Below are 14,717 nucleotides of genomic sequence, written 5' to 3'. Positions count from 1 at the left end.
ATGGTTGGATCAGTTCACAACTCCACCAGCATGCATTGATGTCCCAATTTTGCCACATCCCCTCCAACATTTATTACTTTCCTTTGCTGTCATGTTAGCTAATCTGCTAGGTGTGAGGTGGTACCTCAGAGTTGTTTTGATTTGCATTTCTCTAATTATAAGAGATTTAGAACACTTTTTCATGTATTTGTTGATAGTTTTGATTTCTTTATCTGAAAATTATCTATTTATGCCCCTTGCCCATTTATCAATTGGGGAATGGCTTGATTTTTTGTACAATTGATTTAACACCTTATATATTTGAGTAATTAGACCTTTGTCAGAGTTTTTTGTTATATTTTTTCCCAATTTGTTGCTTCCCTTCTAATTTTTTAGTTTAATGTAATCAAATTTATTTTACATTTTGTAATTTTTTCTAACTCTTGCTTGGTTTTAAAATCTTTCCTTTCTCAGAGATATGACAAGTATACTATTTTGTGTTTGCCTAATTTACTTATAGTTTCCTTCTTTATATTCATGTCATTTACCCATTCTGAATTTATCTTGGTGTAGGGTGTGAAATGTTGATCTAGACCCAATCTCTCCCATACCGTTTTCCAATTTTCCCAGCAGTTTTTGTCAAATAGTAGATTTTTGTCCCAAAAGCTGAGCTCTTTGGGTTTATCATGTACTGTCTTGCTGATGTCACTTACCCCAAGTCTATTCCACTGATCCCAAAGAGAAGTTTCTATCTGGTCCCAACAAAGAAAGATAATAGCTTAAGTTTACTTAACTCACCTAACACGTACATATCTTATGATAGGATGTTAGCTATTATATATAGTTTATGGGCTAGATATGAAAATATCTAGCACATGAGCATTTAAAAATTCTCCAAGTACCTTTTATCTGAAGAAAAGAAATCTCATTACTCTTTTTTTTTTTAAACCCTTACCTTCCGTCTTGGAGTCAATGCTGGGTATTGGCTCCAAGGCAGAAGAGTGGTAAGGGTAGGCAATGGGGGTCAAGTGACTTGCCCAGGGTCACCAGCTAGGAAGTGTCTGAGGCCAGATTTGAATCTAGGACCTCCCATCTCTAGGCCTGGCTCTCATCCACTGAGCTACCCAGCTGCCCCCTTCATTACTCTTTTGCAATAGCTTTTTTTTTTTCCATTTGAAAGGTGAGCCATCTAATAACCTATAAAATTTTACACGATGAATTTACTTCCTCGGGGGTTTTGCTTCTTTAATTCTCATACAGGTTCCCAAAGGAAATAGGAACCAAGGTACAATGCACTTGTTTTTCAATTCTTCTTTTTTAAGTATTTCCCACATTAAAGTAGAGAATGTTGAAAAATTACTGTTTGTTTGGTTAGAGATTAAACTAATTAGATGTATTTTGAACTTTGGAAATGCTCTTAATTTCACAAAAACTCATGAGACTTCTGCTTTGACATCATTAAAGATGAGTAGAATGGATTGAGAATCCTTCAAAATTTTGAATTATCACTATAGTTTGGTGCATTTCTTTTTAGGATATACATTAAGGCCAAATATTTACTACATGCTTAAAAGGCTAAATAAACTTGAGTGATGTTAATTGCTTTTCAAACAAATTCACTTATTTGTAAGTGGTGACAGATAACTCTTTTTATCCTGTCATTTTTTAGAATCTAAGTAATTTCAGACCAATACAACTGGAAGGGAAAAGAAAAAACAGGTAAACTAATTTTTACTTTCTATGAGAGGCTCAAAATTGAAATACTGAGACTACTTAGAGTCTACCTTTAGTAGACATTTACCTTTAAAATTGAAATTTAACCTTAAATTTTTACCCTATGTATCCATGTCCCTCTTCTCTCCTTTTTCTATTCCTACCTATATCATCTTTTCTAAATATTCACTGTCATGCTCCATCTGCTCTCAGACCACCCATAACTTTCTCTTTCCCTACCCGTTCACCTTGCCTTGTATTTTAACTGAAAAAAAAAAATGGAAGCCATTTGCAGAAAACTCCTTTTTTCTCCCTCCTGATCTTTTGGCGCTCAGATGCCTTCTGCTACCCTCTCCTTTGAGATGGCCCTTCTTGCAAGACAAACCCCTGTATTTGCACTTGACCCTATTCCATCTTGTCTTCTCCTACACATTTCCTCCTCCATCACTCCTCCTCTTTCGCTAATCTTTGATACATCGTTGTCTACTGGTTGCTTTCTGACTGTATGTGAACATTGGCTATGTCTCAAAAAATCCTCATGATTCATCCACCTATCTAGCATCCCATTTCTAAACTTCCTCTAATAGCTAAATTCCTTGAGAAGACTGACTACACAAAGTGCCTCTATGTCCTTACCTCTTACTCTAAACTCTTTGAAGTCTGGCTTCTGACCTCATCATTCAAATGAATTCTTTCTAAAGTTAAAATGATCTCTTTATCTGTCCAATCTAATGGTCTTATCTCAGTTCTCCTCCTTGTCCTCTCTATAAAGTTTCTACACTGTTGAACCCTGTTCTCCTTGGTTCTCTCCTCTCTAGGTTTTCATGACAGACATCACACTTTCCTTGTCTGATTGCTCCTGTCTTCTTTGCTAGAACTTCATGTTATATGCCCACTAATAGTAGGGGTCCCCTAAATCTCTGTCTTGGACCTTTTTCTCCCTTTATTTTGTTTAATTTTGTAATCTCATAAGCTCCAAAATTTTTAATTATCTCTATGCAGTTGAGTGTAAGCTTTACTTGTCCAGGTCTAATTTCTCTCCCAAACTCTAGCCTCACATCTCCAACTATCTTTTTTTTTTTAATGTTTTTTTTTAAACCCTTGTATTCAGTGTATTGTCTCATAGGTGGAAGATTGGTAAGGGTGGGCATTGGGGGTCAAGTGACTTGCCCAGGGTCACACAGCTGGGAAGTGGCTGAGGCCGGGTTTGAACCTAGGACCTCCTGTCTCTAGGCCTGACTCTCACTCCACTGAGCTACCCAGCTGCCCCCTCCAACTATCTTTTAGATATCTCAAATCACATGTCACATAGACATCTTAAACTCATCATGTACAAAAGTGAACTCATCTTTTCTCTAAAACTTTTCCCTTGTCTTAATTTCCACATTACCATTGCGATAAAAACACCTAGGTGTCATTCTTGACTCTTCACACTTCATTCCCCATGGCCAATCGGTGGTCATGTTTTTATCATTTTTACCTTCATGACATCTTTCAAAGATACCGTATTATTTCTTATGACTCCTCCATCATTGTGGCCCACCTCATCACCTCATGCCCACAATAGTTTTCTATTTGGTCTCCCTACCACAATTTCTTCCCACCCCAATATATCTTCCACTTGGCCATCAAACTTATTTTCCTTTAAAAATGAAGATATGACTATATCACTTTCCCTTTAATAAACTCCATATTGCCTTCACCATCAAATTCAACCCCCCCATTTGTTTTTCATAACCAGGTCCCTTTCAGTCTTCTTATACTTATTTCCCTCCAAACACTGTGTTGTGTGACCAGTGACACTGATATCCTTATTTTTTTTTTTTTTTTTTTTTGCACAAGACAAGCACCTTCCCACCCCGCTCTCCCAAGCATTTTTACAGGTACAGAGTCCACCATGCCTGGAATACTTTCCTCATCTCTGCCTCCAGTTTGTCTTTGACTTCTTTCTGGTCTTAGTTAAGGTCTCATTCACTGCAAGAAACCTTTATCAGGTTCTCTTGATTTTAGAGCCTTTCCTCTGAGATTATACTCAAAGGAGACTAGAATTTTAAACCTAAAATTTTTAAAATGTCAAACTTTGACCCAAGGAATAAAGAATGAAGATTATAAATTAGTTACATGAAAGATGTTTTCATTTTAATTCATTGTCCCATTGAAGGAGAAAGATGTAATAAGTTAAAAAGTTAGACCATTCAAACTCCTTACAAATGAAAGAATGATAGAGTCTTTAGTTTGAAGCAAAAAATATAATTTAATATTAACACCTTGATTGTTATTGCTCAGATAAGATGCTAGAATGTTTTTCTCCAGGTACAAGTCACTTATAAGTTTGGTTCATATGAAATAAATAGCTCAAAGGAAACACTTTATTTAAAATACTTCATATATTTAAAAAATCTATCTTCACCCTTTCTGCAACTCAGAGGATCAGAAAATCATGAATTGTCAACACCATAAAAAGCATATCATTCTTATAAGGGCAATGTGATCTGTTCTCCTGAGTATACCTCGATAGGTAATATGCAAATGGTAACTTAGATACTTGATGTAGAATTGATTTTTGAAGCTGTAGATTTTTCATAACCAACTTCTGAAACTGAAATCAAGAATAGAAAAATATTTAGTGACGACTGGATAAAACCTTTAAAGTTAAAAAAGCATAACTTTTACATATATATTTTGTTGGGATAGCCAGGGGGTGCAATGGATAGAGTGCTGGGCCTGAAGTCAGAAAGACTTCTCTTCAAGAGTTCAAATCTGGTCTCAGATACTTAATAGCTGTGTGATCCTGGGCAAGTCACCTAACCCGATTGACCTCAGTTTCTGAGAAAGGAAATGGTAAGCCACTCTAGTATTTTTGCCAGGAAAATTTCAAATGGAGTCAGGAAGAGTCAGATATGACTGAAATGGCTCAACAACAAATATATTCCGTATATTTAAATATACTTTACATATATTTGCATATTTAAATATTTCTATATATTTAACTTTTATGCACTTATGTGTATAAGAATAAAACATAATTATGTTGTTATTATATAAAATATATATTTATATAACCGTTACATATTTTTATGTTTAACTTTTATAAAAAATAACTTATGTAATTGAAGTATGCTTATTATAAATTAAGAAAGTATTTGTAAAGCATTTTGAAAATCTCACAGGGCTATTATTTTACAGTATTAAATTTTATCTTTCATTCTATTTTATGTAGAAATAATGTGGATATTATTGCCCTAATACAAAATATTAAAAAAATTTATAAATGAAGTATCCTCATCTAAAACCAAAGGTTTTTCAAATGGTGGAACTATATTTAAATATATACAACAAAGGACTTGTTCAGAACCCATAATCTCCCTTCATCTGCTCTCTTGCTTCCACACACAACTATAATTCTGGAGGTAGTTGTCTACAGCAGGCAGTCCCTAACTTCTAATCCCAAAGTGATTTCTCTTGATATTTTTAAGGTTCATAAGACCGTATTAAGAAGGCTAAGAAGGACAAAGGCCGAGAAGCTAAAGAACATTCTTGAACCTTGGAGGAAACTTTGATGAATGGGGCAATTGGCCCATTGAGAGGAAGTATGGTTACCAAATGTAAGCTGGTAGTTCTAAATATAAATTTCTACAGCTGTTACCAGTCAGAAAAATGTAAATGAAGAACGTGAGAAGGGATTCAGAATGATTCTACATGCAAAACTATCCCTACAAGAACATCGGTTTTTAGATGACACCTTTAAATGCCTGGCATTAAATAAATGGAATTACCCCATATCTCTTCTGACTGGTGTGAAAATCTAAAATGGTTTCAAACAAATAGTTTTTAAAAAAGATTTTGGATGGAATAAATATGAAAATTATGGTCTTAAGACAGTATTAATATATGCAGAAGTAAGTTAGTTACCTTTGAGAAAAGATTACCAATGTTGTCACCAGGAATATTGTGATGAGTTGATTTTCTTTCTCTGCAAGTAAAACATTTGTTATATCTGTAAGTAACAATGATCCACAATGAAAGTATTCTTCTGCAACTTGCTTTAATTCCCCACTATTTAAAGGATGTTTTTATAGGAATGATACATTTGAAGACATGGACCACGTTCCTTTCATCCTTCCCATTATGGGATCACAGAATGGTAAGAACTAGAAGGAAGATCACCTAGAATGGAAGTTTTCGAATTTTTTGTTCTGAGAAGCCCTTTATACTCTTAAAATTGAGGATTCTAAAAAGTTTTTGCTAATATGAATTATACCTACCTATATGTAAATGTAAACAAATACATTTTAATAATTCATTAAAAATACAAACAATAAATCAATTATAAATTAATAAAAGTAACATGTTTTATGAAAAATAACTATTTTTTAAAAATTGGAATAAAATTGTTTTACGTATTTTTGCAAATAGCTTTAACTGGTTCAATAGAAGATAGCAGTATTTTCATGTCTACTTTTTCATTCAATCTGTTGTGATATTTTATTTGAAGTATGTAAAGAAAATCCAGTTTCACATTGACAGGTAATTGAAAAAGGAAGGCACATTTTAATTGGCAATTACTTCTTAGTATTACTAGATAGTGAGTACAGTGGATAGATTGCTGGGACTGGCATCAGAAGACTCTTCTTTGTGAGTTCACATCTGGCCTCAAATACTAACTGTGTGACCCTAAGCAAGTCACTTTAACCCTGTTTGCCTCAGTTTCCTCATCTGTAAAATCAGCTAGAGAAGGAAATGGAAAGCTACTCCAGTATCTTGGTCAAGAAATCCCCAAATGGGGTCATGAAGAGCTGGGCATGACTGAAAAAACTGAACAACATTACTTTTTTGGTTCTTTCAGATGCCTGGAAAGGATCACAATGACTCCTAGAAATCCATGGACCAATTTGAACCTCATTCATTTGGAGAACTAGAAACCATCTAGTCCAACATTCCCTAGAGGGGAAAGTAAGGACCATAAAAGGAAAATGACTTGCTCTATGTCACATTAGAAGGTAACTGGCAAAGCTGGTACTCTAACCCAAGCCTTCTTGACTTTCAAGTCCACTACTCTTTTCACCACACTTCTTACTATACAAATTCAGAAAACTGAGTTTCTTCAATTTGTAGAAAACTATTTTCCATTTTAGGATAGACTAGATTAAACCAACACTAATGTCAGTGGAATTATAAATATGGCAAAGTAGACATAGAGGTGGTTAGTTACAGCACAGACCTATCCTTTATATGACTGGTCTAATCCAACCATTGTTGGCATTTGTTTTCATTAATATAATTTCTAATTCCTCATGCAACACAGTGGGGACTGTTATATTGGAGTCCTAATGTGGTGGCACCATTATGATTGATGGAGAAAACAGCTCAATTTGGAAATACTGACAGATCTTTTCCATATATTTGTTGTCCTTCCACTTAAATAGTTTTATTCTTTAAATAGTCTTGAAATGATCTGGCATACTTATATCTCTATCCAAGATCTCTATAAATGTATTTTTTCTTCTACTTCTTTTCAATTTTTTTGAGGCAATACTACTAAATCTTCTATCATCCAAAATATCCTAAAATCAATTTATATTCTAAATTAGTATTGCTCTTAGCTATCAGATTCACTATATGGGAAAACCAAATTTTTGTTGGGTAAGACAATTTTTAAGTACTTTTGTTTTTCTCACAATGGTAACTAATTTACATCAGTTAAACTTCTGTTGTTCCATTTCCATTGCTTTGGTGCCAACAGCATGTTTATATAAGTCATATAAGAGTTTACCATATCACCTGATTTTTAACTTTTCTTCTTATTAGATTTTTATCTTTGTTCCAACAAGTTGATGGTTTACTTTTTATTGAATCTCCAGTGCTTAGCACACTTAATAAAAGCTTAGTGACTTCACTGTGTATGGATGACTGATTAGGAAGTGATCATTACATTGGTAACTCATTTTTCCTGTTTATTAGAATAAAATCAATTTCATTTCTTTTATGTTATTCAGACCTCACCATACTTTGCCTGACTCTCTTCTTAAAGCAAGTATTCATACTACACAGGGGTAAGGCTTCTAGATAGTATACAAGCTTTTGGTTTCTTTCATTTCTTCTTTCTTTTTTATTTGCTTGTTTTCATTTCTTGCTTTGGAATCATACTGTCTAACATTTTCCCCCGTTGTCACTTGTTTCCACCTTTGCATTAAAATCATGAAATACTGATCTAATTTGGAAGTTCTTAAACAGTTCTTCACAGAATTCCTATTTTCTATCTTTTCATTCTCTGCCACAAATGTTTTGTAACTTGTAGTTTTCTTCATTTTACGATGCTTACATTTTACAATTGCTTATTATGAATAATGCTATTTAAGAGGCAACTATGTTTCTTCTCGCCTTTTGATGTCTAATAGAGCCAATCTTGCCAATCAATGTTATTTGCCTCTCCAAGGAGAAACTGTGAGACATTCTTCCAAAAAGCCATAGCTGTATTTTAAAAAAATTCATAGGGAGATTTTCAAGATTGATGTGATTCAGTTCTCTCAGTTATATGTACATTACCTGGTCACTTAACCAGGGTCTTGCATTTAGAGTACAAATAGCTTAGTTGCCTAAAACTGTGTTTCATAGTTCTCTTTTCCTTTTTTTGGTCACTCTGATACAATCAGTTTAGGTAGAATAGAGTCACCCTGAACAGAGAGCCATTTTATGTTTTTATTATTTTGTCAGTTACCAAAAAATTTATTACCTAGTGACCAGTCTACAGATGAAGCCTTTCTCCGTATTCAGCTACCCTGGGTTTCAAAAGCACACAAACTATTGTCAAAACCACACGTGAAGTCTTTCTATCACGAAATAACTTGCCCGAAGTTTACATTTTGTTGGTATAACTTTCAAAAACCAGCATTATACCATAAAATGGTTTCAAAGTCGGTCTTTGGGCAGGGACATTAAACACAGGAAAAAATAAAAGTAAGGAAAAAATTATAATCCTAAGAAAAAGAATAGGAAATTTTATTAGCAAGAAAGGCTTTTTGAGAGACTAAATAGATAATGGCAATGACTCCTAAACAACAGGGTCTATAACTGAAAATGTATTATGTAAGTCACTGAAATTTATTTGCTTTGGGGCAGCGAGGTGGTTCAGTAGATAGAAAGCTGGACCTGGAGACAGGAGGTCCTGGGTTCAAATCTTGACTCAGACAGTTCCTAGCTGAGTGATCCTGTGCAAGTCTATTAACCCCCACTGCCTAGCCCTTACTATTCTTCTGCCTTGGAATCAATACTCAGTATGGATTCTAAGACAGAAGTTAAGGAATTTTATACCAAAAAAGAATTTTAGAAAATTATATGATTGCAAGAAGGAATGGGTATAAAACAATGAGGACTAAAACAATTTGTTATAGTGACAAGTTCATCTGTGATTTGTGTGTTTGAAAAAAAGCATACTGAATTCATAAATGACAACAAATGACATCAAAATGAATAATCCAAGATGATCTTTCCCAATTGGAGAACTATGGAAAAAATACAAATTATTTAGGCAGGAATAGTTTTAGAGTAATAGCTAATGGGCTGAGAGTCAGATCCAGAGACAGGAGGTCCTGGGTTCAATTTTTTTTAAACTCTTCCCTCCTATCTTAGAATCCATACCGAGTATTGATTCAAAGGCGGAAGAATGGTAAGGGCTGGGCAATCAGGGTTAAGTGACTTGCCCAGGGTCATCCAATTAGAAAGTACCTGAGGTCACATTTGAATCCAGGATCTCCAGGTCTGGCTCTCTATCACTAAGCCACCTAGCTGGCGCTTAAATGTGTTTTAATGGGTCTCTATTTCACTTAGGCTGGAAGTATAAAAGCTTCTGTACTTTCACTTCTGATTAGTGTAGGGGCTATGAGCTGGTCTTTCTTTAATGAATTACCTCTAACCAAATATGTTTGTGTACTTGATAGCAATACTTACTATTGGCAGAAGAAGAGGTACCTGAGAAGAAAAAAAAAAGGTAAAAATGTTGCTTTTTTTCTGACAAGATGGAAGATGGTGGACAAAGAACCTGGCATACTGGGGACACTGGCTTTCCAGAGGAATCTCCCAAATCCCCCCACATGCTCCCTATGACATCAAATCCCAAAACACACCTCCACCTGAATTTATCCATGCCCATTGTCCAGGGTTTTTGGGAGAGGTGAAGATTTCTCTGGAATGGGAGATGATTAGCTCCCAAACCCTAATAAATATGCCAATCATGATCCAAAGAGGGTGGAAGCTGCTACTCCATACCTGGAGCTGCCACCCTATAGCTGGGGCTGCCACTCTATACTATCAGCTCCAAAGAGACTACTCTACTAGCCCCTGAGCTTATCCATCAGCCCTAAAGCTACTTGATAAGCCCCTGACTATTCCACCAAGCCATTAGGCTATTATATCATCATAAATCACTTCAAATACAATTCTTCTCTTACTTCTAGATTGAACAGAGTTTGAGTCTTCCATTCTTGCGGTGAGACCCTGCTACAAACTTGGGTTTGTTTCTCCCACAACAACCTGACTCCTTGGTACTAGAGATGACAGGAATCTGTGACCCTGAACACCTTTTAATTTTTTGCGAAACACTTAGTTGTGGTAGAGTTATGGATATTGAGAAATCTCTTCAAAGAAACTTCCTGGCCAAGAGCAGTTAATATTAGAGACACTTTGTAAATATTATAAATATCAACAAATGTGGGAGAAAACAATTCTTTAGTGAATTACCATGAATAGTTCTAACCAAATATGTTTGTGTATTTGACAGAAATACTTACCACCAATGAAAGAGGAACCTGAGAAGAAAAAAACATAAAACTGAATGTTGTTTTTTTCTTTCTAACCACAAGTAAGTTATTTCTTAGTTTGTATTTGTTTACAAGCTGTAGAGGGCCATCACAACAGGGCTTCAGGGGACCTGTAACTCCAGTGGGTAACCCCAATGTTCTTTACATGTGTGGGCTGCATCATCCATGATTTCTGTATACTCTCATTTCTGGTGAATATGTTTGTTGGAGTGTATTCACAGAGTTTACGGGGCCATGTTGTACTCTGAATCAGAAATGGCTTGGTCAGCTAATTATAATGATGTGATTTGTATATTTATGTTAATAACATCTGGTGAGCTGTGTCTTATTCTCTAGGCCAGGAAGATAAAAGAGACTTTAATCTGTTTGGGTCAGTTTGACGTGGCTCATTATCTGGTCACAGAGAAAAATCATGAAAATGGATTCCACATTTATATAAACCTAGTTATCACTCCAGTAATATTTTAGTATTTTGTTTCTTGTTTTAAGTATTGTTATTAAATTTAATAATTAAGTTAAATTAGATTCTAATTTCTTTAGTTTGTTAAAAATTCTGATTTAAAAATTAACAAATGTTCATGTTTTAAGAAAAATTAAAAAACCTCCTTGCGTACACACTCTAACAACAAATGCTATTCATGACTATGGAATGGATTTTGGAGGCTGACAAACTACATGTAGGCAGAGGACTCAGGTGGAGCTGCTCCCCTTCCCCTCTCCACCATGGACATTTTTTTCACATCCTCGTCCCTCTGCCCAGCAGCCCAATGAGAGCACTTTCTCCCTTTCCTGTGTAGGGTAAAGGTGAGGGGCAAAGTGTGCCAGAGACTCAGTCTAGGGTGTGGGGTGGGGGCAGGGCCAGGTACTCAGTCACTAAAAGGTTTGCCATCACTGTTAACAAGAGGAGGGCAAAACACTTTTAGATTACTCAGACCAAGCTAATTATGAAGCTAGAAAGTCAAACCAAGGCTTTTCCTTTAGAAACCTAAGCAGAAACATAGATGAGGTGTGAAATCATAATGAGTTTTAATCCTAAATATTTACACAAATTTGGAAAGGTTTACTCCAAGAGAGAATTTAAGGTAAATTAGAAAGAGGCATTTTAATTGAGTCTAGGGATCAACTAGAATAACTCTAAATGACAAAAATGAAAACTAGTGAAGCAGGCAACAAGTTATAACTAAATATTTTTCATATTTTGCTCTCTGTGTATATTATTAAATCTGGAATTTGGTGATAATATTGAAATCTAGTTGTTCTAAAGAAGTATTCTATTTAAAGGCTGGTTATCTCCATATCTCAGGCAATCTATGGCAAGAGCATAATTTATTTTTTTGTTAATTGTTTGACCATGTGACTTTTAAGACAGTTTTGATTTGGTGACAGCACATCTTAATTGTAGGTTCATGGCTTTTATTAATAAGGAATAATATGATGATAATAATAAAACAATTAAAATTGAATCTGAAAACCTAAATATATAAAATCATCATAATAATGTTATGAGACATGCCACAAATACAAACTAAGGAGTGACTAGTATATATAAGCACAACTGAAACTGTCATGAAGGTCATAGTGGAACACAAAGCAAAAATTCAGTTCTGCTGGCAAGCAAAGTTGATAAAAGTTGCCTACTAGAGTGCTCAAGATATACTGAAGTCAAAAGATAAATGGTCAAAGGATAGTTTTCAAAAGAAGAAAAGCAAGCTATCAACATCTGCATGAGAATAGGCTTCAAATCACTAGTAATAACAGAAAAGCAAATGAAACCAATTTAGAATTTCTGCCTCACATCTATCATATTAGCAAAGATGATAAAGTTTGCAGGTGCCACGGGAAAAAAGGCACACTGATGCACTCTTGGTGGAGCTTGGACATTAGCTTTATTAGCACTGATCCATACTGAGCTTGAATTTCTCTAAAGCCCACTGGTCTTTAACCTGTAAGCTTCTTTCAAGTAAAGTCTCCCCTGTTTCATACCTGTATAATTCATTAAAAAAAATCAAAACAAAAACCTTTTACATTTTTCTTTTGTAATCTAATTTTGTTAATTTTTTGCCTATTCTTAGTTCTTAATCCCACCCTATCCCCAATTTTAAGTCTGAAAATATGATTAATATGTCTTCTGTGTCTTTATTGATGTCTATCTATCTATCTATCTATCTATCTATCTATCTATCTATCTATGTCTTTATAGTCACTGATATCTATATGTTTTTAGAGTCTAAAAATATATATACAGGCTTCTGTTCTGTGCTGGAGATTTCAGGAGATCAACAAGGATTGTGATTCAAGATATATAGAAAGTGAGAAAATTTAGTGTGACGACCAGGGATTGTGCTACCGTTGTGGGTTTTTGGGAAGCAATCAATAGCTATGTATGTAAAAACATCCTGAGAAAGGAAAAAGCAAAAGGGCTGAAGGAATGCCTTTCTCCTCTCCAGCATTTTGGAGAACAGTTTTTATGTAGAACAAAAGAAATAATCTAAAAAGTATATATACTTCAAGGAGGTAGAGAAGAATGAAAATCTTTTAAAGAGTTTGGACTGTAAAAGAATGTGTTACAGAAGAAGAAAGTCCAAAATGTTAAATGTTATATGTCATGGAACTGAAAAGTTGGAAAGAACCTCCAACATTAACAACCAATCCATCAACCAACTGATAAGTATTTATTAAATACTTACTCTGTGCTAGCACTGTTAGGTTTATTTATTCCAACCCCTGCCCAAAGCATGAATTTCTTCTCCAACATCTGACAAGTGGTCTCTATTTGACCTCCAATGAAAGCAAAAAAGCTCTATCTCCCCACATACCTCTGTATGTTGCCTTATATATAAAAAAGGATGAATGAATGAACCTACTGGAGGTCCCTCTGCTAATACTAGAACATCTAGTCAACTGATCATTTTATTATTCAGAAGTTAAAGGAAGTGATAGGGGGCTGCTGACATTCTGAACTTCATTTTGATCAACAAGAAGGAACTGGCAACTTGTTGGTATATAAATACTAAAGATGGGAACCTTGGGGAAAAGTAGACATGTTATCTTAAGAGTTTTTAAAAGATAAATGTAGTTTGCTGTGTATTCTACATTTCACAAGTTTTTTTTTTTTTTTTTAATTTAGGGACAAGGTATGTGGGTATATGGCTTAAGACTCTGAAAGGGAAGCCAACTTGATAAGGATGAGAGAAATGAATTATAATTACATTGTGCCATCCTGCCTTTTATAATTACATCATTAAATCAATCCTTTGTCTCCTTGTGTTGGTTTATGATACTCCCTCCTCTGGTACCTGAGGTAAATGTCCACCAAAGCACTGCTCTTGTCCTTCTCATGGTGATTTTACCCACCTTCGAAGCTTCACCTCACTTTATTTATGGAGATGATTCCCAAACCTACATCTTGATCTTAAATTTTCCTGAGTTCAAGTCCTTCATTTCCATTTCTTGTTGGAGAACATCACTTACATGTACAGCTCACACCTCCAACCCAACATATCTCTTGATGCTCTTAATAGATTTATTATGGCAATGTTCAAAGTGAAGCAGTGGTCACTAGGTGGCAGCATGTTTTCACCAAGAACAAGTCATGCCATACTAACTTCCTTTCCTTATTATATAAAAGTCATTTAATAAATATTTATTGAGTTGAATTTCAACAGTCTTATTAGGCCAATTCTTAGATTTCATTAAGGTACCTGGATATGACGGAGGTGGACTTGATGGTAGAATGGTTAGGCAGATTCTTAACTGACTGATTTCTATCCACCTGAAAATGGGGTTCTAGTGAACCACAGTGGTTCTATAAGGCTCTTAGTTCATTTAAAATGTTTATCATTGACTTAGCTTAACATAAGATGATGATGGCACAAAACCAGGAGGAATATCTAGTATTCTGAAAGCCAACAAGACCGAAGGATAATCCAAATTAGGAGGGATATAAGAAAAGTCATGTGTTCAGGTTTTTAAAAAAATCAATTCTCCAAGTACAATATGAGGGCAATATAGCTAGAGAGCAATTCATGTGAAAATGGCTTTGAGGTTTCACTGGCTACACTCAATCTAATTTAAAAGTATGCTGGAAGTAAAACATTTAATTGCAATCTAAGGCCACAGTAATAGAAATATAATATTTGTACTCTGATGTTTCATTGGAAGATAGAAATGACCTCAAGTCCTTAACAGCAGAGATTATCTTTTGCCTTT

General features: G+C 34.8%; 1 protein-coding gene across 1 annotated transcript in view; it reads right to left on the bottom strand.

Moving 5' to 3' along the window:
* Positions 1-3,965: 3,965 nt before the first annotated feature.
* LOC123245326 (membrane cofactor protein-like) overlaps positions 3,966-14,717 on the bottom strand; it is a 62,240-nt gene continuing 51,488 nt past the window's right edge. Inside the window, exons 6-9 of the mRNA XM_044674173.1 lie at positions 10,479-10,496; positions 9,640-9,660; positions 5,605-5,665; positions 3,966-4,291 (exon numbers count right to left, since the gene is read on the bottom strand). Of these exons, the coding sequence (XP_044530108.1) occupies positions 4,273-4,291; positions 5,605-5,665; positions 9,640-9,660; positions 10,479-10,496 (119 nt within the window). The 3' untranslated portion in view covers positions 3,966-4,272. The remainder of the gene's footprint in view (positions 4,292-5,604; positions 5,666-9,639; positions 9,661-10,478; positions 10,497-14,717) is intronic.

The sequence above is a fragment of the Gracilinanus agilis genome, chromosome 4 (assembly GCF_016433145.1).
Source record: "Gracilinanus agilis isolate LMUSP501 chromosome 4, AgileGrace, whole genome shotgun sequence".
NCBI classification, from domain to species: Eukaryota; Metazoa; Chordata; class Mammalia; order Didelphimorphia; family Didelphidae; genus Gracilinanus; species Gracilinanus agilis.
The sequence above is the reverse complement of the archived record's forward strand: the minus strand, read 5'-3'. Positions and strand labels throughout refer to the sequence as shown.